Consider the following 17,132-nt stretch of genomic DNA (forward strand, 5'->3'; position numbering starts at 1 on the left):
GGTGATTATGATGATGGAGGAATTGCTGGAATGAAGGTGTTTTCTAGTTACTAGAATACTGGAAGATGGACAAAGTCCAAAACCCAATAATTGTCAGTAGATGAGTCTTTATGCCATCTCCATATGAAGGGCAACATCAGTAAGACATGGCGTCCAATTTATGATGGGGGGTGCATAGACGAAGACAGGAAAAGATCCTGTAGTACGTACAACACGTGGGACACCATAACCTTCATGATAAATGTAATAACAACAGAGTAATGATGGCCGATTTCCAGTCACCGGAAACTTGCTTAAAAGTAGTACATTTTTACCTAAGACTTTTCCGTAAGAAAAAATGGATATCTTCAATGGTTGGACAAGAAATTAAATTGACCATGTTATGATAGATGCAAGATAAGCAAGGAGCCTTATCGATGTGCGATCCTATAGAGGTGTCGAATGTAACTCCGATCACTTCATGGTAAAACTAAAATATCAATAGTTAACAGAACCAATACCAAGTACATGCAAGGTTGTGGCTCTCATACCAATATCCTATATGAATTCTCTTCTCTCCCATTTGTACTACATGCCCTGGCCATGTCATCCTCCTTGACCTGATCATTGTAATTATATTTGTTGAAGAGTACAGTTATGGAACTCCTCATTATGCAGTTTTCACCTGCCGCTTGTCACTTCATCTCTCTTCCGTCCAAATATTCTCTTCAGCACCTTGTTCTCAAACACCCTGACTCTATGTTCTATGACTCTATGACCGAGTTTCCCACCCATAAAAACCACAGAAAAATTATAGTTTCTTGTATTCTAATTTTTATGTTTTTAGACCGAAGACAAGAAACCGAAGGGACATATAAGAGAAATGAACATTCACACAACATCCATGAACTACACAAGGCTCAAATATATCCACGCCACTGAAGACTGCGCTAATAGGTCCCACAAGAAGACTGGAAACAACGTCTTTAATATATTCAATAGGATGACCTATTATAATTTGAATTCTAGTGGCAATTTTAATTTTAGGTTGTGGCAGACTGTGCAGTGCAACAGTTTTAGCATAGCGAACATGATGGCCATGCATGGCGAAAATATCGTCATGAATGGAGAATTAAAGGTGTTGTATTAGTGACGGAAATGTACATTATATAAAATAAGCACTATATTGGAGCAACAGGTTGCTTAAATAAAATATAAATTTATTATGGATATAGGTTTGCTAACCAAATCATTGAAAACAACGCTGTATGTTTCAGAAAACATGCGCAGTTCGGAAGGGAAGAATAAAACGTGCACTTGATTTGAAATATTAGCAAGAAGAAAAGTGTTAACACAATTGATTTGCTTGGTGCTTGAATAGCTCCAAAGCGACGGAAACAAGTTCCTTAGAAACGGAAAACTTGTATTTCTGCTCCAGGATTTCATCACATTCCTCAAGGCTTTCTTTAATTTCTTTTTGCAATATTTTCTGAAATACTACTGCAAGCCAAAGAGCCTTTTGAAATTATTTAAATAAAAGTAAAAGTGTCTGTTACTGTTCGAAAAAGTGAAAAATTTTATAATTTTTTGAAGGATTGCAACTATTTAAGGAGGTCTGGTCCGAAAGTGAAAGATGCTCATAAGGAGATAAGGAACTCTAAATTTTTCGACGAAGAGACTGCGAATGACAATCGAGACACTGTGATGTGAATTAGTTGAACCTATGAAGGGACAGTTACAAAGTAATTCTTCAAAATACTCAATGTAAAGTTCCCTCAGTCACGTACTTCTGAAATTTTAAATACCGTTATGTAACTTTTCTAGCTATTGCTTATTAGTCGTTGAAATCATAGAGAAGTTGTTTAAATTTTATCATCTGAAAACTCAGCCCTCTTTCATTAATTGATCTGAAGAATATTTATGTTGTAGTATGTGGGGTCTGTTCAAATTGGAGTACAAATTTGCTAGAAGTCTCAAAGTTACTCGTATTTGTTTTTAACCATTCCAGCAATGGGTGATTCTCTCGAATGGCAATTTTCTGCTCTAAAGAGGGTACATAGTTAACGAACGCAGCACACAGATTCAGGGGAAATTCTAAAGTCACCATTTATGAATCCTGAGAACAACACTATTTAAGACTTAGGTAACAGTCTGAACATTTATGATTCTGGAATAGGTATTTTCACTAAAAAGGAAATAGTTGCATGGTACACAAGTGCAAGCTTAGTTCAATGGTCGCAAAGCTTTCGTAGCCTATTTCCTTCTTTCTAAATGAGACTTTCGAGATTAGTTGATATACCAGTATATTCAACAATAACCTAAGCATATATGTGACATGTCGCCTGAACAGCGAATACACGGCCTCCAAGCTCCTGTGTTGTGAGCCACCTTTCAGAATATGTTTATATGTATCCATCCTCATCGTTGCTAAGCAACGGCTTGATAAATACATTCACGCAACAAGGAGTACACGCCTAACCATGTAAGAATTTACTGATGCATCATTTTCTATCAAAAGAAATTAGGCGATTAGTTCTTCCCAGAACTTTTTCTTAGTTTACATTTCCTCCCTTGTATTCCTTAACTTAAATTTAAATCAACTGTGCACAGATATCTTGTACGATGTGTGCACTTAATTTTCAAGATGTTCACTACCTTCCTCTGACTGGGGATTTCCCCGAAACTTTTACAAACCTCATGCTCAGTCACCAATTTATATGTACTGCGGCCAGCGGTAACTTTTGCAGATCACTCCACGACTCTTCCATTATTGCAAACTGCATACTGTCCAAAGTTATTTAATAGGTGAATGACGAACTGCAGAGGATTTGGAAGGAGACAGTTACATCTGAGCTACCATCCCGGAATTTTCATTGATGGTCTGAGCAATATGAGTCAGACAGCTACTATCCCAGTTGGGATTCAAACCCAACACTTCCGAGAACACGAGTCTAGAACTCAGTTTGTTCTGTTACAAAGCTACATCACTTCTGACTTTTACTGTGACGTGTCCGGTTTAAATTTTTGCCGGGACATTGACTATACTGACAGAGGAATTTCTGGCTTTGCTGCCAAAGTTCAAGAAAACGACGGAATAAGACACAAAATCAGTCCACGGCAGCTTCCTTTCACTTCCTGTCAAATTCATGCTTCAATGATCTTGTTACCATTTAGAGCTATCAGTCCACAGTAGCTTCCTTTCGCTTGCTGTCAAATTCGTGAGCCACTAATTATATTACTATTTGGGCTATCAGTGCACGGCAGTTTCCTTTAGCTTGCTCTGAAATTCATGATTCTCTAATCGTGTTACCGTTTTGTGCTATACAGTCTGAGTTGCTGACATCTGCAGTAAGGGACAACAAAAAAGTAAATAAAATGAATGGAAGTGCGTGTCCAGGGGCCGCCTAACATCATTATTATGAACCACCAGTACGGACCTGACAGGAGGATGGTTGGCCCTCATGGACGGACTTCACGGTGTGGACAATAGAATAATCCCTGATCTCACACCAGTTCGAGGAACTACCAGTACGGACTGGACAGGAGGATAAGTGGTCATCATGGCCGGTATTCGCGGTGTGGATAATAGAATAACCCCTGACCTCACACCAGTTCGAGGAATCACCAGTACGGACTGGACAGGAGGATAAGTGATCATCATGGCCGGTCTTCACAGTGTGGTAAATAGAATGATCCCTGACCTCACACCCCTTCGAGGAATCATTAGTATGGACCGTTCACGAGGCTGGGTTGTCCTCATTGACGGACTTCACAGTGTGGATAATAGAATAATCCCTCTCCTTTCCAGGAACTAAACAGAAATGTTTGGCCCATTGCCTAGAGATAGTGGTGATTTGTAAATGAAGAGTTAGCTGTCAAGAAACTTACCGTTAGTACAGCTAGGAAAAATATGATCAAAAAATGGAGAGTTGTGTGACTGATGTATCCTTCCTGCAACAAATATCAGAAAGTTTGTTTTAATTCGACCCATTGCCTAGAGATAGTGGTGATTTGTAAATGAAGAGTTAGCTGTCAAGAAACTTACCGTTAGTACAGCTAGGAAAAATATGATCAAAAAATGGAGAGTTGTGTGACTGATGTATCCTTCCTGCAACAAATATCAGAAAGTTTGTTTTAATTCGACCCATTGCCTAGAGACAGTGATGCTTGATAAGTGAAGAATCAGCTGTCAGGAAACTTACCATTAAACAGTGAAGGAAATATATAGCCGCAATGGCCACAGCGACCGCCACACACAGAGGACCACATCTTTCCTGAAACACACATCAGCACAAGAGTCATATGAGCTTTAATTCTAATTTCAACTGGCCTACTGATTACGTAATCGAGTTTCTGAAAATTACCTCTCTGAATATATGGCAGTTATATATATTCAGAATCTTGTTGAGGAAATCTGAATGAATCTCTCTCAATCTCTCTCTCTCAGAAAACATTTCAATCCATCATTTCGATGTAACTATAACTGCTTGTTTAGCAGCAGTTTACAGGCTAACTGCAGGTTACGCATAAATTGTTGCTTCTCTGAAACTTACCTTGATCACATTCCGTAGAAATACCATAACTGAAAAAGAAAATAAAACGACATGAGTATGTTACATAGATGCACATTCACACTCCGAATATATGACTTGTTTGTTACCTTATTATCAATTTGTTCCTTTTAGAAATGCAAGGCAAGCTCAGCTCACCTCAGTGCCACTTTGCCCTTCACATGTGACAAGACGTCTGGGATGGAAGCCAGTGGGCCGCAGTGGGTGAGCCGAATAACCACCTGAGCTATGTCAAGGCCAATTGTAACCCATATTTAATATCAAATTATGTATGCTAATAACTGTGGATACTTTGTGTTGAATCCTAGAATTCTAGTATAATCAGTGAACATTCATCTACTGACAGTCTCACTGGTGAAAGGGGATGTTCATCTGTGGGTTATGAATCACACATGGAAAAAGACGCAAAATTTTACGCTCATTCTTTGGGAACTTGAGTTGGGGAATAAAATATTTTGTAGGTAGAACTGAACTTGTATGAAGTAGCAAAGGAAGAGATTCCAATCTGTTAGGCCGGCGGTGAAATCAATTCACAGCATGACGTGTGCAAGAGCGAAGTGACTTGGTAAGGATTTACAACATATATAAAATGTTTCTGAAGAGAATGAGAATTAAAGCATATGTTGTGCCCTGAAGGTCGACTCCCGGTAACATGTTAAAAAGAGTATTTAGTTTTTTTTTTTATTTTAGGGGGAAATGTTGGCTAGAGTAGAATTAGTTTTGGGAAATACTTGTAAGACGTACGAAAGAGGATGTAAGAAGGATTAAGGAACCTCAAAGAATTTCTGCGTATGGAGTTAGACGGACATTGGCTTGTGACGCGATGTCCTGTCAGCATAATGACGTTGAATGTATATCGAAATGCTAACGCTACAAAATCTACACTTGAGAGCTGGGGGAATGTTTGGAGGTAAAAAGGCTTAGCCAAGTGGGATAGCCGTAAGGGGGCGTGTCCACCCCTAAGGATCCCAGCCAAAGAGAACCAGACACTTGGGACAATACGTCATTATTGGCGGACTTGCACCCTCCGGGAAATTAATGAGTTAGCTAAAATAAAGGTATATAACCAGGGGAGTAAATTAGTATCGGGATTATTCAAACAGTAATTTGGCGCAGTTTTCGCCGGAGGTCATGCTGGAAGAAGCACCGACTAAGTGCCGGGCCACGCCATCCGTCTGCAGTCTCAACGCAAAGAAAGTGGAACTACACTTATTGCCATGCTTAACAAATGTAGTTTTATTACTGAAGTGTAACTCCCACAATGGGACATGAGTAGGAAGGTTACGAAAAGTGTACAGGGAGTAAGAGTGACTCAACGGAGTGATGCATAGGTAGACATGTGTAATATAGAGGCTGCAGAGGGGGTGTCTAGCTGCAAGGATGTGTAAAGATCTTTACACACACACACACACACNGTTTATACTAATATAGGGTAGCATAGGGGGAGGATGTGGGTTTTTGTTGTGATTTCCTCCCTTACCACATTACGCACCTGCGCCCTCCTGACAAGCCCTGTGAACAGTGTGCCCCTAGCCAATGAAGCAACGATGGAGGAAGTAATTAGTGGTTTCCTTAGCCCTCCTGTTACAGCAGTACAGCATATATATATATACATACACACATATCTGGACTTGTAATATTAAATGACCATTTTAAATATAGGAGATTTTAAAGAAAGAAAATACTATTAACAATCTCGTGTGTTGGTGACTAGGCACGGGATTTAGATTGGTAATTGATGAACCTAAAACATCTCTAACACTAATTTACATACAATACAAATAACCACGGTACATACTAACTCTTCTCAGTTTGTTTTAGTCCTCACTGGACGTAGCTAGGTTACGGCTGCTAACAGCTAATTGATAAGAGAGATCCATGTAGAACCTCTACTAGACAAGAGAGGCCACCAGTAATTAGGAATGACGTTTTTATGTCAAATTCACCTACGGACAATAGGAATTCAATTCAACATTTCTACAAATCTCAACATTTATAAAGAGTGTAATCCACCTGTGAAAGGTGGTCACCTTAACATCATTCCTGTCTGTGTGATAACACCTCTGACTTTAGCATTTTTCATCAGAACACTAGAGGATTGAGTAATAAAATCTGTGAGTTAAGAAGTGCATTATATCCTGATTGCCCACATGTTATCTGCTTAACAGAATATCATCTGAATTCTCTTGAGATCGAAAATTGTAATTGTTGTGCCGCAAAATTTATGTACAAGTGGATGCATTTTTATATTAATTAAGAATAAGAATTTTTAGAAGTTAAGGTTAAGAAATAGAATAATTAACTGTACAAGGAAGTAGGATTTGCAAAGAAATATAAGTTAGACCAGTTAGGCAAGAGGACGCTAATCAGAAAGTTACAGTGTCAGCTTAATATTGCTGACGATAAGAAAGCCTTAGACGAACGTGGAACAGAAAGGCACTGGAACAATAAAGAAATCGCTGAGTTGAAAAGGGCGGTAGACTAGGGAACCCAAACCCTCTTTCGAAAGGCAGCCAATGAGAGTTAGTCACCCAACAAAATGGCGTCATAATCGGCGGAGGTGTACCCTACCAGGAAGTCGGTGAGATAGCAAAAGAGGAATATAAAAGCACAAGGAAGGAATTATTTTGGGGCTTACTATCGTTATAGAGTGTGGCCGAAGGCTATCTCCGAGATGACGCAGAGAGGGTGTTGGTTGGTCGTGTACGCCAGAATGTTCATAACAAGTAAGTGGAAACTACTCCGATAGCCATGAACTATAAGTATGATATTGTGACGTGTTGCGCTATGGATGACGCCTCTCCCCCCTTACAGCCGTGACGCGCCGAGCGGAGCCGAAGTTAGCCGAGTCCCAGCATACTGGTCGCTATGCAACGCGAGTCAACAGCGGTGACGTAACACGGGACCCCGCAGTTGCTACACAGCAGTAAACAACTTCCGACAGCGTTGCTAGCAACACGGCGCCAGGCAACCGTGGTGCCTACTACGTGGCTGTTTTCTGTATTGTCCGGAACGGGGCTAAATAAGGAACAGCGAAAGCTATTCACAGCTTGTTCCGAGTTATCAAGCAGTTAGTTACGAGTTCTCAAGTTTTCGAGTTACGAATTACGAGTTAGCCAGGCAGTCAATTTTTCAGTTTTATTCTGGCATTTGCCGTCTAATATTTGTGACACTGCAGATGGCAGTAATTGTGAATTTGTAAATTGTGTGATTGTAAGAGCGAATGTGAAATAAAATTCGCTATATACAATACGATGTGAAGTTATTTGTCGCGTTATATACCCAACACGTGACAATATTATTAAAGTGTGAACCCCAGGGAGCTAGGAATAAATACTAGATGGACCAGGCTTAGGAAGGAAAGAAAGAGAGAGGTATAGGAACTCGGAAGCGGGTGAATTGAGTGTAACTACGCCGTAATGGAGCATTAAAAATTTAAGCGTAATGTAAACCGACAGACGTCGGCAGTAATTGTATGTATATATGTAGATAGAGTTAGAAGAATAGAATAAAATAGAGAGAAATGTGATGTAACGTCAATGGACCTCTCATCCCTCACTTGCACACACCTTCCCTTAGAGTTTCTTGCAACCCCTTGAGCTTCTCAGGAGAACAGCTGACTCGAGCCAAAGTGGCAGTTGTTTGAGTGTTTAACGAATTTACATAGCCCCCCCACCACTTACGGCAGTACAGTAATATTGACCATTACAAAATGGGTACTATGTATTGCAGGAAAAAATTTAGAAAGGGTTGAGTTGGGATTTTTGTTCACAATTCTATTAACTATTCCTGTGTTAACTTCGACAAATTTTGTGTAAAACGAGATATTGAATTATGTGCAATAAAAATACTATCAACCTATATAATAGTTGTATATAGGGCTAAATCCGGAAATTTTATTCAGTTTTTAAACAACATAGATATAGGAGAACGGACCAATGGGAGCAGTGGAGAGCGATTAAGGCCATATATGGTGTGTGACTAAGGGCGAGGGGGAACGGTCAGTGAGTACAGGAAACTTGAGGTCAATAGCACTAGGAAGTGCGGTAGTCAAAACCGGTAGGTTGAGGACAGGCTATTGACGTCAATGACATGACGAAGAACTGGTGTGGCTTGTAGGATTCTCTTGAGGGAAAGGATGTTTCACGTCTGTCGAGATTGTTGAGAGCGATAAAGGCCATATGATGTGTACTAAGTAGGGGGGGAGGGGGACGGCCAGTAAATCCAGAAACTTGAGGTCAATAGCACTAAGAAGTGCGGTAGGCAAGAAGAACTAGTTGGTTGGGGACAGGCTACTGACGTCAATGACATGATACCGGGGGACAGGCTACTGACGTCAATGACATGGCGAAGAATTGGAGTGGCTTGTATTTCTCTTGAGGCAAGAGATGAGTGGCTTCCATGACTTGTTGAGACTGAACCCTGTTTCTTCATTGTCATCGCCGTGAAAACCTCAAAACTTACAACATAGATATAGCATTAAAATCTTTATTAAACCATAATGCGAAAATTATTGTGTGTGGTGACATCAATATTAATTACCTAAAGGAATCTCATAAAGAAAAAACAACTTGACGTTATCATGTCATCACACAGTCTTGTTCCTATCGTAGACTTCCCAACTAGAAGTTATAATAGTACGAAGTCGCTGATTGATAATATCTTTATTGATCCATCGCAATATAAGAATCACTCGGTCTATCCTATATTTAATGGTTTATCGGATCAAGACCCTCAACAGTTAATTATTAAGAATACCGGTATGCGTCACCATAAACAGAAAATTATAACTAGAAGGAATATCAATAATCATACGCTGTTAAATTTCAAAATGAATTTAAGTTATTAGACATGGGACGAGACATTTAACAGTGATGATGTTGATACTGGGTATAATTCATTTCTGAACACTTTTTTGAGAGTTTTCTATGCCAGCTTCCCATTACAAATAGTAACAAATAATAGGACAAAAATAATAACCGGATAACTTCAGGCATAAAAGTATCTTGTCAACACAAAAGGGAACTTTATCTGCTTTACAAAAACAATAATAACTATAAATTAAAAAAGCATTACAAATTGTATTCCAGAATATTATCTGATGTAAAAAAAGCAGCTTAAAAGCTTCACTATGATAGATTAATAAAAAAGTCAAGTAATAAAATGAAAACTACATGGAATATTGTTAAATCTATAACTGACAAGAAAACTGATAGCAATGTAATTCAATCTATAGATACTAGTAATGCAATAACATCAAAGAATCAACAAGACATAGCCGATGCCTTTCAGAATTATTTTCTCTCTGTAGCTGATAAAATAAAAACCAACATCAATAGTAAAGATAACTACAATAATGAATGTATGAATTACCTATTTAGAGTCTTTAAGAGTCCTTTTCCGAACTTAATATTTGACCTACATCGATTAAGGAGATTGCTAAAATTATTAAAGCCCTTAGACCTAAAAACTCATCCGGATATGATGAAATTTCTCTCAAAATATTAAATATAAGTTCTCCTTTTATTGCTGCCCCACTCAATCATATCTGCAATAGATCAATTTTATCAGGAAATTTTCCTTCACGAAAGAAATATTCTATAAAAATACCGCTATTCAAAAAGGCGACAAAAAAATATTAAGAATTATAGACTCATTTCATAATTAACATTATTTTCTAAAATATTTGAGAAAGTTATTCATGCAAGAATCTTAGAACACGCAATTAACAGTAATATATTGTGACATATTGTGCAATGAGACACCCCCTCCTTCCTCAGCTGTACGTGGCGGCATCGTAGAGCTGTCGTTACTATGGTAATAGGCAAGTCAACAGCCCGCCCCTCTCACCGCGGTGACGTAACACGCAACGCCACAATTGCTACGTACCCGTAAATAACTCCTAAGAGCGTTGCTAGGCAACACGCAAGCACCGCGACTATATAAGGGAACTACACAGCCGCCGAAGGCAGTTAAGTGTATCAGTCGCCGACATAAGTTTCAAGGCAGCAGACTACGAGTTGAGCTGGAATCTAGCCAGCAGTGAGTTACGAGTTACGACTTAGCCAGGGAGTTAGTCAATCAGTCAGTTGTAGCCTAGCATTCGCAGGTCAAGTAATTGTGATACTGTAGACAGCAGTAGTTGTGAATCTGTAAATTGGTGTGATTATAAGAGGAAGTGTGAAATAAAATTCACTATACCCAATACGGCGTGAAGTTATTTGTCGCGTTATACACCCAACACGTGACAATATTGTCTACAGAACAGTTTGGGTTTAGAAGTAACTCCTCTACACAAAAAGCAACATTCATCTTAGTAAATGATATTCTGCAGGCATTAAATAATATTGTTACGTGTTTTGTGTGTCAAGCAACAAATAAATCCACGTGGGTATCAAATTCCGTGGAACCTTTATTGTTCTCCACACTTATACACTTACGAGTACAATTATTATCCGCTGCTTCACTGTTATAATTAATCCTTGTTCCACTGTCGGCTGCTATATTACAACTTTCTTCAACGGCGGCTGATTCCCAACTAGCTTTCTTGGCGACTACTATATTCCAACTAACTGCTCTTGTGGAAGCTAGGCTTTTATAACCATGGCGGTTGCTATACAATGCCTTCTGTTGTCTATCACCGGGGAAACGCTGCTTTATTGATTCAGTGATTCCTACGCAACGACCCGTTTTTATTGCCTTGTCTCTGTGGGAACGCTCCGTGTATTCGAGGTAACTGTGGAGATTCGATGTTCTCCATACAACGGCTCACTGTTGGGGTTACAGTATCGCTACTGTTACTTCCTAGGCAACAGTCTGTTGTAGCGTTTCCATAGAAGTGACTCTTCTGAATCCCCAACACGTTACAATATATCATTTGTCGGGGGTATTTTTTGTGATTTAGAAAAGGCCTTCGATTGTGTTAACTATGTCATTCTATTGAAGAAATTGGAATTCTATGGAATTGTAGGCAGTGCTAATACACTAATGAAATCATATATTAAAGACAGGTATCAACGTGTCATTGATAAAGATAATTTAGCACAAGGAAATGCTACCTCGAATTGGGGCAAGAATAAACATGGTGTTCCGCAGGGATCAGTACTCCGTCCACTGCTTTTTCTGCTTTACATAAACGTCTTACCTTAAGTGGTTTTCTCAACCTATTCTTTTTGCTGATAACACTAGTGTTATTGTTAATAATACTAATTGTATAAATTTTAAAGAAGACTTCATCTCCTTATTTGATTAATTAAATAATTGGTTTAACACCAATCTGTTAGTAGTAAATTTTAATTAAAGTCAATACCTACAATTTAAAACGATGAATAGTTTAACTATTCCAATAAACATCAGTTATAACAACAAATGTATCAGTAACAACACAGAGACAAAATTTTTAGGTATTACTATTGATGATCCCCTGTCCTGGGAAAACCATATTCACGGTCTCAAGGTAAAATTATGTAAAGCCTCCTATGCAATTATGACACTTAGAGCCTTTGTATCACTGAAATCCTTGAGGATGATTTACTTCGCTTACTTTCACAGCATTATGATGTATGGGTTTATTTTCTGGGGGACCTCTTCTTATAGTGACAGTATACTTAGATTGCAAAAAAGGGTAATAACAATTATCACTAATTCCAAGAAAGAAAAAGACTCATGTAGAGAAATGGTTAAGTATTTGGACATATTACATTCTCAATTCATAATTTCACTATTAACTTTTGTATCAGATAATAGAGAGTTATATAAAACTAACACATAAATACCAGAAGCAAAAATAATTTTCATTTCCCACAACCAAGATTGTCTGTCTACCAAAAAGGTGTTTATTACATGGGCATTAAGATTTTTAATCAGCTTCTATCCTATTTGAAAGGCATCATAGATAAGAAGAAACTGTTTGAATCTTCATTAAAAAAGTACTTACTAGAAAATTCTTTTTACTCATTGCAGGAGTTTTTTTTCAATAATTAAAATGGATATTTTATTCCCTTTGGTAATTATGATACTATATACTTATCACAGGCATTGTAAGTAATTTTATTATGCCTCTTACAGTTTTATTTATATAGATTTTAGGTTTTTATTAAATTAATTATAAAGCATCGGTAATTAATGATTTGAATGTAAAATGTTTCACAGGGCTTTTGTTGGCTCTTACATAATATACTTTTATGCTGATCGTATACATTAGTATTGTGACGTGGATGGCGCAACGGGAAGTAGGGGTCACGTAAACTCCGCGGTGTGTGAGTGATGTCAGATACCCCCACTCCTTCCATTACCACTCAATGCTCGGTAAACACCCCTCCTTCAGCGGTGACGTGGAAGAGGAGCAGCTGCTCCAGGCAACCATTGCCGCGGTGACGTAACAAGGAATACCGTGATTACCACCCAGCCCTAAACAAATACCTACAGCATTGCTAGGCAATCAGTAAACACGACTAGGCAACCAGGAAGCGAGGCGTTTTCCCGTTGTCGGGCTGAGGATTTATAAGAGTACTACACTGCCTAGGGAGACAGTTGAAATATAGCAGCAGTCGCGGGAAGAACCGGACTTGTGATTAGAAGAGTTTTTGTGTGATACTCAGTGATAATTTGTGATAACTGAGAAGGTATTGCGGGTGTGTAATTCAGTGACACTTGTATAGCTCCCACGTTATATCTACGTGAAGACTACCGAGGACAGAGTGAATAGAATAGTGTGTAATGTTTGTAGATTTTGTAAACCCGCAAGAGTATTATAATTAATTGTAGTTACGACTTGTAGGTTGTTAAATAAACCAATTAACAATCCGAGTGTTGTCTTCAGTAACGAAACACGTTACAGTATTTAGTGACTGATTTATTTTCAAATTCACAGTGTATTACGTTGAGTTGTCTTGATTTGTTATTTTATGACTGACGCTTTAATATTCCAAGCGTATATAGTACGAGTATTTGGTGTCTTTTTATATCAGTGACAGGTTCTGCATCAGACGGGCGACATTTGTAGCGTGTTCTTGATTGATGGAATATTACAATAAATTGAACTGAACTGAACTGAACTGCGGACATTTCTCATGGTGAACCACAAACTGCAACTGCTCACTTACAGCTCATGCCAAAAAGAAAAAAGTTACAGGCAAAGTTGCGTTACTACTGGCTGCTTACCCCAATTATATCGATTTGGCGTCAAGTCCCATGAGAACTACGATCAGAGACATTTTTCTGTACTGAACCCTTCCGGTCATAGTCCTTATGTAACATCCTCTCTAAGGAGAAAATAGGGTTCTCCTATGAATATGCTTGACTCTTCGTCAAATGTATGTATCGCAAGTGTAGCATGTTATTGAAAATTCTCCCTTTTTTCACAATATGTAAGTCCTCTATCAGTCTACACTTTGTAAAGCAGATAATGTCAATCTTACGTATCTTATAATACAACGGCGGCATAGTCAATTGGACGGTCGTAAGCTTGAGTAACGTCAAATTTAAGCCACCTGTATTTTGCGTGCCTGGCCTTGCCTTTAGTTTACAGGAAGACCGAACTAGAATAACACACATGCAAGTATAACACGGCACACAAAACTGATACCCGCAAAGAAAGCGCAAGACTCTATTCTGCTTATGAGACGTAACAACTCACGACGTCGTGCATAGAAGCCTGATGATGGCCCATATGAGGCCGAAACATGTCGCAAACATATGTAGAACTAAAATAATTTTAAGGTATTTTGTATTTTAGAAGTCTTATATATATTTTAACGATTTTTTTTGCATTACTGACGGACACTTTAATAACAAGGAAAAGCTTGCCTTGTCCTATACCGCGGACATATTCATTCTCATGATTTTCTATGACTTCTGCTTGTTGCCTGCACAATTAATTTATATAATCGTATACATACGAAAAATCAGAATCAAAGTCAGATTTACTTTACGACTGGCGGTTTACGGAGAATCAGTTCACCTTGGCGTCAAGTCCTTCGAGACTTAGGAGAAGAGATTTTCTTCTTCAACTAAACTCTTGCGGCAAGAGTCCTCCTGTAACATCCTCTTTGACGAGAAGATAGGATTGTCTCTGTTGAATGTGCTTGGCCTTTTGTCAAGTGTACATTTCGAACTTAAGGGCATGTTATTTAAAGTAATTCCCTTTGCACTACACACAAGTCCTCTGTCAGTACAAGCTTTGAAGAGCAGATCATGCCTGTCGTACATACATATTGTAACATGTTGCAGAACGGAGACCCCCTCCCTACCCAGCAGCGACGTGGCAACTCAGGCCACAGGTGCGTGGCGGTAACGAAGCGCTCCCTCCCGCCCCTCCGCGGTGACGTAACGCGCAACACTACGTACCAGTAACCGCTTCCTACTGTGACGTGGCACGTAACAGGCACCACGGCGGATATATAAGGAACTGCACAGCAGCTAGGAGTCAGTTATAACGTGGACATCGCTGAGTTAAGTAGTCGACGAGCGAGTGTGTTATCAACAGTTCTCCAGTCAGCCGACTATAGTGGAGTATAACAACCGTCGCGGAAAGAAGAACCGGACGTGTGTGTGATTGTGTAATTGGGAGTGTGTGATACAGTGATACACAGCTTCCCTACTGCATACGTGTAGACTACTGAACACGGAGTGAGCTGATTTGCGCATAGGGTTATAAAGTGTGAAACCCCGCAACTGTGAGATAATTAATTGTAGCCGTTATTTGTAGATTGTTAAATAAACCCATTTAACCATCTCTACGGCGTCTTCGGTAACGAAACACGTTACAATATATATTATGCTATCATGGCAGCTTAGTCACTTGAATGGTCGTAAGCTTGGCCACCACCAAGTTCAAGTCTCTTATATTTTCTACGCCTGGCTTCACTTTGTTATATACCGCGAACAACACATTCTCATGATTTTGTGTGACTTCTGCTGGTTTCCTGTACAATTTTGTTATATTATCGTATATATACGGGAGATTGAATGCTGTGAGCAAATCGCGGACAGGTGTGCACCTTGGAATATTTCCAACGATGTGCAATGGTTTTGCAGACACTGATATTTTATGGGCAGGTGTCTGCCACTAATTCCAAGAAGGGACAAGCGTAAGTCATTACTGAACAATGCAATGGTCGTTGTATAGCCTCAGCACGGACCGTACAGAAAGCATTGTCTAGCACAGTTCATGAGTTGTTGAGCCACATGTTCAACGACCTCTAACCTAATTACTGTTCGCGTGTTCGTTACCGCGGGAGTGTGTTTACCGCCTGTTACCTAGAAATGAATGCCTTTCCTGGGTCCGCTATTCCGGCTTGGACCCAGAAAAGACATTGCTAGACAATGGCTCAGCAAACAAGTTCTCGCGGCAACAGATACGTTACGCTTTATTGAAGGAACTGTGGGAAACGATGTTTTCTTCGATGTACGTACCGAGGTTATATGATGAAGACAAAAGGGACATCTCGAATTCATGGCATTTAATGTGAATGGCGTTGAGATTCATTGCTATGAACGCAGTAAGCTGCTGCAGAACCTATCTCTATGAGTAGATGTGGCTTTGTTTTCGAAGAAATCTGAAACACCATGAGATGTACTTCATTCCAAATTACCACTTTTATAGAACCGACAGAGGCTTAAAGTTGTTGAAGGTCAAGCGTACGACCGTTCAAGTGACTGTGATACCGTTATAGGGTGAGCTACTTAAGATAGAGCATGATCTGCTATTTTCAGCATGAACTGACAGAGGCCTTGTATGCATGACATTTATATATTCGTTATTATACCATGTAATGTATATGTAAAAGTGTAAACATTAAGAACACTGAAAATGGATGGAGAATGACCACGACAAATGACAGGCCCATCATATTGTCAGAGAGGATGCTCATTATTGACAAAATCAAATCGTAACTGTCTAACAGTAACTACGATCTGGTCGTGGGCTCCAGAGGGTAATAGACAAAAAGATGGACTGATCAAATGACCATCGGTCGCCATGTGAATCTGACTTTGGCGTAATCTGCTAACGACCAGTGAAGGCTATCACAAACTGAGAATATCTAGTGCGTGCCGTACTTATTTGTAGAGTATGTAAATTGGTGAGATTATTATAATCATTTGTAGTTACAAGTAATGATTGTTCATTAAATCCAATAATGAGCCCAAACCCCGTATCTGTTCATTAACGCGTGGCAATTCGTTACTTACTGTGAAGTTCAGCTATGAAGATTAGGACGACTGCCACCACAGCTGCGAGGTACGGAATAATTTCAATCCCAATTTCCATTTTCTTCTCTAAAATTTCTCTGAAACAATGTTTGGAAGGAAACTGATTTATCTTTCATTGCCGGGCAACAAATCGATACTTTTACGTCATTTCACATTCAGTATGTTGAATTGTGTTGTTAATAGGTTATCTCAAAAATTGTTTTCCATTTTTAGCTCACTTTTGAGGCAGTTGCAGAAATGGCCATTACTGTCTCCATACATGACCACCCGAGAACCGTATAAAGAAATGTAAATATATTTTATATCCGCCAGCTTCACGAAGACATGTCATCAACCACTGACAAATAGTGAAGATAATTTGGAAATGAC

The 17,132-nt window shown here is 39.1% G+C and overlaps 1 protein-coding gene across 1 annotated transcript in view; it reads right to left on the reverse strand.

The window, feature by feature from the left end:
• Nucleotides 1-17,132, reverse strand: part of LOC111862196 — a 47,887-nt gene that overhangs the window by 15,652 nt on the left and 15,103 nt on the right. Inside the window, exons 2-6 of the mRNA XM_023847391.2 lie at nucleotides 16,743-16,840; nucleotides 4,533-4,561; nucleotides 4,182-4,253; nucleotides 4,025-4,087; nucleotides 3,868-3,930 (exon numbers count right to left, since the gene is read on the reverse strand). Of these exons, the coding sequence (XP_023703159.1) occupies nucleotides 3,868-3,930; nucleotides 4,025-4,087; nucleotides 4,182-4,253; nucleotides 4,533-4,561; nucleotides 16,743-16,821 (306 nt within the window). The 5' untranslated portion in view covers nucleotides 16,822-16,840. The remainder of the gene's footprint in view (nucleotides 1-3,867; nucleotides 3,931-4,024; nucleotides 4,088-4,181; nucleotides 4,254-4,532; nucleotides 4,562-16,742; nucleotides 16,841-17,132) is intronic.

This window comes from Cryptotermes secundus, unplaced genomic scaffold (genome assembly GCF_002891405.2).
Source record: "Cryptotermes secundus unplaced genomic scaffold, Csec_1.0 scaffold1265, whole genome shotgun sequence".
Lineage (NCBI taxonomy): Eukaryota > Metazoa > Arthropoda > Insecta > Blattodea > Kalotermitidae > Cryptotermes > Cryptotermes secundus.